General features: G+C 39.3%; 1 protein-coding gene across 2 annotated transcripts; it reads right to left on the bottom strand.

Annotated features, from left to right (window-relative positions):
• Positions 1–406: 406 nt before the first annotated feature.
• On the bottom strand, positions 407–8,039 carry LOC138899397 (uncharacterized). 2 transcript variants are annotated; one of them, XR_011410900.1, is made up of 3 exons: positions 7,746–8,039; positions 7,372–7,435; positions 407–983 (listed from the first exon to the last, which is right to left on the bottom strand). XR_011410900.1 is itself a non-coding variant. In XM_070185612.1 (3 exons), the coding sequence occupies exon 3, from the start codon at positions 5,462–5,464 to the stop codon at positions 4,856–4,858; it is 609 nt and encodes a 202-aa protein (XP_070041713.1). In that variant the 5' UTR covers positions 5,465–7,084; positions 7,372–7,435; positions 7,746–8,039; the 3' UTR covers positions 1,773–4,855. The 2 variants fall into 2 exon arrangements, 1 of the variants encoding a protein (XP_070041713.1); XM_070185612.1 differs by lacking the exon at positions 407–983 and adding an exon at positions 1,773–7,084.
• Positions 8,040–9,804: the final 1,765 nt, after the last annotated feature.

Genomic DNA, 9,804 nt, shown 5'->3' with positions numbered 1-9,804 from the left:
CTACACATTCGCAATGTCACCTTCGCGTTCGCAAAGTCTTAGCTCCCCCATTTCCATCATGTTCGCGGGCCACAACCCGCGTTCGCATAGAATAATAGCTCAGCTCCCCCAGGATCCCACAAAGCTTCGCGTTCGCGGAGAGACGGTAGCGTTCGCGAAGGGTAAGCCCCCTCTCCACTTCGCGTTCGCGACAACTTTCTCGCATTCGCAAAGAGCAACTCTTCCCCAGTCCCAATTTCCCCTTCGCGATCGCAAGAGTAGCTTCGTGATCGTGAAGCAAAAAACACCAGACGCAGATAGTTGAAACCAACAACTTCCTAAATCCGAAATGGTCCGTAGCCTATCCAAAAATCACCTAAGCCCCTCGGACTCCAAACCAAACATGCACACAAGTGTAATAGCATATATCCTAAAAAGTATAGCATGTTGGGTAATGAGCACATATTTGTTAGAATTGACAGCCACTTTGTCACTATCCATTTGCATAATTTCCTTCTGAAAATATGTCATCCATTGTGAGTCCATGCTTGTGCTTACCACTTATACGCCCTCAAGGGAATGAGCAATGGGTGATAATACTACCCATTGAGCTTGTATCAAATAGTTAAGCATGGATACAATAGCATCCCTTGCAAAAAAAATACATCGTTAGGAAAAACAATGACCCCCATGATCTTCTCCCAAAGGATTTGATCATGTTGATCTAGGCTGTTAGTTCCAATAACTTTCCTCCCCTTTGTGCTCCTCTCATCCTCTTCTCCTAAGTTACTGCAACTCATATTCTTAAGTAAGGACATTGGGATTTATCATCATTCACAATCCTCCTTTCTTGAATATCCAAATCACCAAAGCAGTTGCAATAACTAGGGCCAACATCAAGTGCAAGATTTGCAAGGTGCTCTGCCAGTTTATTGCCTTCTCTAAGAGTATGGGATAGTGTAATCTTGCATCTTGCTATTAGCTGTTTAATCTCCTCCATTATCCTTCCATAGACCAAGAAACAAATCATTCGCCTTCAACTGCCTTCAACATTATCATAGAGTCAGTGTGTAAATCAATAAGGACAAAATTATGTTCAACACATTATCTGAGAGCCTCAACCATGGCCTTAGCTTCTGCTTTATTTTTTGTTCCCTCTGGAATTTATTTACCACACGCATACACCACATCACCCTCTGCATTCCTCAATACAAATCCAATATAACATCTCCCTGGGTTGCCCCTACAAGCCCCATCAGTGTTCACTTTAATCCATCCTGCTGTAGGATACTCCCATACCACCTTAGTTATCTTCAGTTTAGGAAGATATTGCTCCATCATTGTGAGTAAATCTGGTCATTTATATGGTACATGAATGAGTCTAGGCTTCCTGAATTTGACCAGTGATTGAAGTGTAGAAGATACCTGATAGATCACCCTACTCACTATTACTGAATCACCATGTTTGAAGTTGTTCCTTCTCTTCCATAACTCCCATACAATAATGGTTGTTATTTCTTGAATTATAGGCTGCAATCTTGGTATCACCTTAGCAGTCCAGCACTTGATTATGATTTGGTGAAATGTGAGTCCATCAATCACAATTCCTGCAGAAGGCAGGAAATATGGCCACACTTTTCTCGCAACATAGGACGTGAAAAACAAGTGATGCATGGTTTCCTCTATCGGATTAGTACAACACCAACACCTAAAAGCCATCAAGTAACCCAACCTTCTCATTAAATCATCTAATGGTAGTTTATTCCTCCATACTTTCCACATGAAAAAGTGTATTTTGAATGGTAGACCTTTCGCCCAAATCTTTATATAAGCATTGAATGGCTCATTTCTCCTCCTCACATAATCCCAAGCTGATTTTGCACTAAACTCTCTCGTAGGCTCCAAAGTCCAGTATGGTTGATCCAGTACATCCTGTATCACTGGTGGTTTACAATTTTTCAGTATGTGATTTGCAAATTCCTCCGACATGATTTGTCAGAGAATATTTTCATCCCACTGCCCATCATGCACCACATCACACACATTGTGGATTGTTTCATCACAGAAAAAATTTGGGAGAGTGATAAAATATAAAGCCTCCAAATCTATCCAGTTTTCAAACTAGAATAGAGAAGATCCCATCTTTGTATGCCATACAATATGATGTTCAATTAACTCCCTGCATTCTAGCATTTTTCTCCATACATGAGATCCCTTCCTCCATGGCACCACCATAGGATTAATCTTTTTGTAATATTTTTGGATGATAAATGAACTCCATAGACTAGGTTTAGTTCTAGAGTTCCACCATAATTTACAAAACATAGCCTTTGAAACATCATGGAGTGACCTAAATCCTACTCCCCCTTCCTCACATGGCATACAGAATGTACTCCACGATGCCCAATGTCTGCTCGAACCACCAACAGAATTACACCAAAAGAATTGAGCAAATATCTTGTATAATTTATTAATCACATATGCAAGAGGATTTACTGCAGAAAGAAGATGGATTCGCATACTCTACAAGACATGAGAGATCAAGACAACACTTCCTCCAATGGATAACAATTTGCCTTTCCATGCCTGCAGTTTGTCTAACACCTTGTTGAGCAGCCCTTGGTAGTAATCCATCCTTCTTCTGGAATAGAAAATTGGGCAGCCAAGGTATGTAAATGGGAAATCCTGCTTGGATATCCTAGTGATCCTTTCGACTTTGTTCACCACCTATGCACTGGCTGAATGATGCATATATATGGCAGACTTGTTTTTGTTAATCAACTGCCTGAAGTAGTTTCATAAGCATCCAAGACTTCTATCACAAATTGCAATGATGTAGCATCAGAGGATGAGAAAATGATCGTATTATCAGCATAAGCTAGATGGTTAATCTTAGGGATCCACTTAGGCAATCCAAAGACACAAAAGTAAAGGTTCATATTTAGTGCATTGAGTCCCCTCGATAGTGCCTCGGCAGCAAGAATGAATAGAGTTGGTGATTAAGGATCACCCTGCTTTACACCTCTTGTCGACTTGAAGAATCCATATGATTGTCCATTAAGCAATACAGAATATAAATTATTATCTACAATGCCAAAGATCATGCCAATAAACCTTTCCTCAAATCCCATATTCCTCAGAACCTTAGTTAAGAACAACCAAGATAGCGTATCATAGGCTTTTCTCATATCTAGTTTAATCACAACGTTTGGGCCATCCTTAGTTCGCAACCTTATATTAGTAATTATTTCTTGTGAGAACAGAACATTTTCAACTATGATCCTACCCTTCACAAATCCTACCTGCTCATTTGATATAAGATTAGGAAGATATCCTACTAGGCTCTCATGAATAACTCTTGAGAAAACCTTATTGATAAAGTTGATGAGACTAATAGGTCGCATGTCTGAGTATGAGATCATTGCTTTCTTCTTTGGTAACAATACCAGATTCGTGTGAGTTATGAACCTGGGCAGTTCCTGGCCATTGAAGAAAGCCTTCACAATTTCCACAATATCATCCCCTACTATATCCTAATATACATGAAAGAAGCATCCTCTAAAACCATCATGCCCTCCTGCACTTTCACCATTAACCCATAGACAACATGTTTTACCTCCTCAAATGTAGGTTGTTTCACCAATTCCTGATTATGCTCGTAATCTACCATTGCTGGTATATGATCTATGATGTCAAAATTCGAGGGGACTTGTTCTTCATGAAATTGTGCCTTGAAGAACTTGACTGCCTTATCAGCCATAACTTTATTATCTTCTACCCAATTTCCATCATTGTTTTGTATTCTTTTAAGTTGTAGTCTTTTCCTTCTTCCATTCACTTGTGCATTGAAAAACTTGGTGTTTCTATCTCCATCTTGAAACCAAGACATTCCTGCTTTTTATTTCCAAAACTCCTCCTCCAAAGTAAAATATCTGATCAAATTTGCTTGTACTTTATGCAGCCTAGCTCTATTTTGTTGTGTTAGATTTTGTTTGAATTGAGCTTCGTGAACTAATACCACCTCCTCTAAGCTTGCAATCTTCTAAAAAATATCACCATATGTAGCTTTGCTCCACAAAGTTAAAGCTCTCTTTCGCTTCTTCAGTTTGTGATTAAATACAATGAATGGATTTGCAGCAAAGTCAGCACTCATGTTCTCTTAAACAACTTCTTTAAAAGTTGGATGTTTGGTCCAGATATTTAAGAACCTGAATGCTTTCTTGATTGGCACGGTAGTGGATTACATGTCAGCAATATAGGAGAGTGATCTGATCCTATTTTTGATATATGAGTGATCTCCAATCCAGGAAGCATTTGTTGGAATTCAATGTTAGCCAAGCATCTATCTAATCGTTTAGAAATACAATCGTCCTCTGCTCTACCATTCTACCAAGTATAAATGCACCCTCTGAATCCTAAAGCAACTAAATTACATGTGTTGATACAATGCCTGAAATCATTGACTTCATTCAGTGAGACTGGCAGCCCACCAAATATTTCTTCTTCATCCCATATGACATTAAAGTCTCCAGCTACCATCCATGAAAAAGTCATATCTCCAACCATAGCATATAAGGTATCCCATAATTCAATCCTTTCTATCGAGTCAAATTTGCATAAACCAGCATGACAATAAAGCTATTTTGGGTGTCCACATTGGTCTGTTTCATTGTTTGTTGTTGTTCCAAATCAAACAGTATATCTACCATGTGATCCTCATCTACAAAAGCCCATATATTGTTATTGACATTAGTAAAAGCTTGTGCTAGACCAATCCTTCATATTGAAAATGATGCTGCCTATTCATATTGACAAGCCTTTCAAAAGCTTTTTTTAGTATTAACCGACCTCACATTCCATATGATTGCATTCATATTTAAATATGAGATTTAGTGTGAGTCCTTCTTGTTTGAATCCCTCCATTTTGCACAGTTGAGGACTCCTTTTGCTGATTTTTCTTTCCACAACCAGCTGATTTCCCTTTCTCCATTACTCTTGGAGATAAATTTCCCTGCTTGGCTATGTTGAGGAAGTTTTGTGATATAGACTCGTCATCAAGATCCTTCACAATTCTACCTAAATTCTCCACTGCTTCCTTGGTATTTACTCTAGTGTCAAGGTCAGATGTCACAAGTTTAGGAATTAGAGTTCCACCTCCTTTTTCCTTCATACTATATTGTGGGATTTCAGAGCTTAACAACAGAGCATGTTGGACCTTATTTCCTATCAATCTCACCTCATCATTTTCAGGGATAATTGCAGCATTGTTCGTATCATCTACCTCATTCCACACCATTGTTGCATCTCCCTTAGTTCCTCTTGGATCTACTGCATCCACCTGATCAACTGAAGGGACAATATTCTCTGATATCTGGTTGGTGTTTTGCACCACCTTAGAATCTGACTGTGCCTTTGCAATGCTACCTTCATCACCCTGATTTTCTTCATCCACCTCTTCTTTAGTATATAAGTCATCTTCCTCCATTGCATCTGGTATTCCCCCTTCTTCAGAATCCTGCTCTATCTGATCACTCCACAATTGCCCTCCACTTAGTTGTACTTTCTCCTTTTCTATAGGTGCTTCAATTGACTTTGCTGTAGAAATAGTTTGTGTAGGAATTTCCTGACAAGATAGATTATAATTATCTAAGTTGCCACCTCAAAAAGTCCTGTTTACCCATTGAGAAGTCGACTCCTTTTGCAGTAGAGAAACACTCCCAGTCCCTTTGTCATTAGGATTAAAAACATGAGTCTTAGGAATTAATTTGTTAGCTGATTTTGGAGTACCATTCCTAGTGACACTAGGAGATACATTAGGACTGCGATCAACATTACTGTCTTCTACCAAGACCAGCTGATTGTTATTTTCCTTCTCACCTTCTTCAACCTCAAGAACAACAAATTTATTGGTTACATGGACCTGCTGGTTTCCCACAGCTTCCTTCTCAACTGGCACTATTTCCTTCCCAGTTTTAGCTTTAATTTCCTCTTGCTGGACAGTTTTCTTCACACAATTATCTCGCGCTTCTTTCCATTGTTCTCCAATATTACCTACAACTTTTTCACTAGTATGAATCATTAAAGGACCTTTTTATTTATTATTGTCTGCCACATTAACATTGGTATCCTATTTTTCATTGTCTTTGTGCTCTATTAATTCTGGATGTAGCCTGCAATATTCGATCATATCATGGCCTTGCAACTTACACTCTTTGCAATATTTGGGCATGAAATCATATTGAATTTTAACCCATTCAGTTCTTACCTCTCCTCTAGATTCATTCTTTATATCCATTCGAACCTTCTTCGGCAAATCTCCTAATAGATCAACATGAATCTTAACTCGAGCACAACTAGGCCTTGTTTTATTTATACTTTCCATGTTGAGATGCGGTGGCTTTCCAACAGCTGAAGCTAAAGAAAATAAGCACTCCTTAACAAAATACGTAGGCAACAAGTTTGGGAATAAAATCCAAGCCATAGCCATTGGCGTTTCTTCTCCGGCCTTGAACTTTGCATCATAAATAAGCTGCCTCATCTAATATTCATACCCATCCTTCGCTTTAATATAATAGGTACTTTTGGACGTAATCTTAATGTAATCTACCCATAATGTCAAACGAATCAACACATGTTTATCTCTTAAGAAACCAATATTACAATCTCCTTTGATACCACATTGGATTGGAATAATTCAACGTAATTCTTGGACTTCTGGCCATCCATAAGAGAACTTAGCTACAACTGCATATTGCAAGCCTTCTATAACATTCATGTGATCCACTTCTGACTCTGTGAACTTCACAAATGGTTGTCCATGTAAGAAAGTAGCACGTTTGAATGGGATTGGTTCGACAGAACTCGCCTTCACGTGCACGGAGTTATTAATAGTGGCTGGTTTAAGAACTTTGCTATAATTTAAAGGCTGGGAACAGTTATTTGTGATAGTAGGTGATAGGGAGAGGGTGGGAGGAGGCTGACCAGCCGAAAAACATGGCTGGCCGCCGACCAGAATGGCCATAGACGAGCTCGCGAGGCAGAAGCCGATGTCTTCTCCTTTTCGCCTGTCGTAGGTTTACTGTTGTGGCACTCGAAGGGATTATTCCTGAGCATATATAATTTATCACTTCAAATTTCCGTTTAACCTTTATTTCTTTGAATAATATTTCATGTTCAAATAAAAAATATTGATGATGAATAACAACACAATTTAGTAGCCTGACTTAGCCCAAAGATACTTGTGTTGTTCTTCGCAATTTAATACGTGAAACGACTCCAATCTAACTCATAAACAAAAGAATTAAAAATATTTATAAGAAAAAGGATTCAAAGATTTAAAGAATTACTTGTAAAATCTCATATCCACTAATCACTATTGCTCAAGTGACATACCTTTGTTATGACATTTTATCGAACACCAAATACGATTCTTAACTTTTTCCCCCAAGAGCATACACTGCAAGTAAAATTAGTGTAAGCAAACGACTCACAAACTTAAATAATTACAAAATGATACAAAGTAATCACCAAACAAAAAATTCAACATATATAAAGAATGAGCATAATTTAATTAAGGGACGACGATTTTATATACAGATGTATGCAAGTCGAAGGGGTTGAGGAAATTAGATACACATTCATTTGCAAAATGAAATTAAAAGAATGTAAAAAAGAGACATACTTTGATCTTTGTACAAAAAAATCTTCTCCTAAATTGACATTCAGTCAGCCAGTTACGACCTTCAAACTAGAGTTTATTCAAATACCTCTATCTTCAAATTCATGGAATATTGAAAGGTTAATCCTTGGTATCTTTGAATTGACGAGATTGTCTCTTTCGAATGGATAGATCAAGTGAGAAAACTATTAGAAAATTGATTACTCCTAGTATGTAAAGAGAGAAGCCCTAGGCGGGATGAGTTACAGAAAGAGAGAGGGAAATGAAATTATAGAATTTTCTTTTGGAGGGAGGATAAAAGTAAAAGTTTGGTTCTTTTGCTGGCCATTTTATCTATATTTCCCCAAAAAACTATTTTTTACTGGCCATGTATCCTACCTCGAGATCTAGGGGAGAAATCTGAAGTTTCATAATGTCTCAATTATTTCCTTTTTATTAAAAATTTATCGATCATGTATCCTACATCGATATCTCAGAGTAAATGCCAAGTGTCAATACCAATCAGATAAGAAATACCATAAAATACAGAGCGTCAGTGAAAAGTTTATCTCGTGAATATTCGGACTATTAGCGGTATAACGCACGATTCTGCTGAGGTCGGTCGGCCCGATCCGGAGTAATGTGTATACTGCCGAGGGTCGAACGACACGAATGAGAGATATACCTCTATATACTGCCGAGGCGTTCGACCCGCTCCACAAGAAAGGAAGGAAGTTTCCGAATCACAAGAAACGCGCTTACAATAAAGTACATGAGCACAACAATAAGTACATCTCTTTACATTTATCGAATACCTTAGCAATAACTCAGGGTACTAAACCTGCTCCAAACTTGCTCCAAATAGAAGATGAAGATAGCACTCCAAACCTGCTCCAAAATCGGCTCCCATGGACAAAATGAAGTGAAATTGAACCCAACTCTAGTTTTAAAGAGAACGCTGCCCGGCCACTATTTCTGCTTGTGCGGTTCATCAGTCGCTCCTGCGGCTCCGCACCTAAGGAAATTCCATCGCAGGTGCGGTTCAAGCACGGCCCAACAACCCCCGCATCTGTGCCCCATGCAGCGCATTTGCGCTTTCACTTCTGCGATCCTCAAGCGCATATGCGCGTGCGCACCTGCGCGCGTGCACCTGCGCGTTTGTGCCCGCTTCTGCGACCCCAGGCTTCTTGGCCAACTTCACTTCTGCACTTGCCTTGCCACTTCTGTGGCGTCGCACCTGCGGCCCTTTTTTCGCAGGTGCGATTACACTAGAACTCAGGCCCTTCAGCAACACAACAAAACTCTAAGTTGATCCGTTGACCGCCCGAAACCAACCCGAGGCCCTCCGGACCTTAACCAAATATACCAACACGTCCTAAAACACATTACGAACTTAGTCGAAGCCTCAAATAGTGCCAAACAACATTGAAACTACGAATCACCCTTCAATTCAAACTTAATGAACTTTGAAACTTCAAACTTCTACAATCTATGCTGAAACCTATCAAATCACGTCCGATTGACCTCAAATTTTGCACACAAGTCATAATTGACATTACGGACCTATTCCAACTTACGGAATCGTAATCCAACCCCGATATCAAAAAGTCTACTCCCGATCAAACTTCTCAAAAACCTTCAAAGTTCCAACTTTTGCAAAATGACCCCGGAATGACCTCCAAATCCACATTCGGACGTGCTCCCAATACTAGAATCACCATACGGAGCTATTCCCAGACTCAGAATCCAAACGGACATCGATAGCATTGAAATGCAGTCCAACCCAAATTTATGAAATCCTTCCAAAATGCCAACTTCCACAATAGGCGCCGAAACGTTCCCAGGTCATCCAAAACCCGATCTAGACATACGCCCAAGTCTAAAATCATCATACGAACCTGTTGGAACCTTCAAATCTCGATTCCGAGGTCGTCTACTCAAAATCCCACTTTAGTCAATTCCTCTAACTTAAGGCTTCCTAAATTAGAATATTATTTCCAAATCAACTCCAAACTTCCCGAAATTAAATTCCGACCATCCGTACAAGTTATAATACTTGAAGTGAAGCTGCTCAGGGTCTCAAACCTCTGAATGACGCGCTAGGGCTCAAAACGACCGGTCGGGTCGTTACATTCTCTCCCACTTAAACATATGTTCGTCCTCGAACG

Source organism: Nicotiana tomentosiformis, chromosome 9 (assembly GCF_000390325.3).
Source record: "Nicotiana tomentosiformis chromosome 9, ASM39032v3, whole genome shotgun sequence".
NCBI lineage: Eukaryota > Viridiplantae > Streptophyta > Magnoliopsida > Solanales > Solanaceae > Nicotiana > Nicotiana tomentosiformis.
Note: the sequence above shows the minus strand (reverse complement) of the source record. Positions and strands in the feature narration are given on the sequence as shown.

Bases quoted from the DNA above. Each gene is read 5' to 3' on its own strand.
- LOC138899397 (XM_070185612.1), bottom strand. From the start codon at position 5,464: ATGGAGGAAGATGACTTATATACTAAAGAAGAGGTGGATGAAGAAAAT.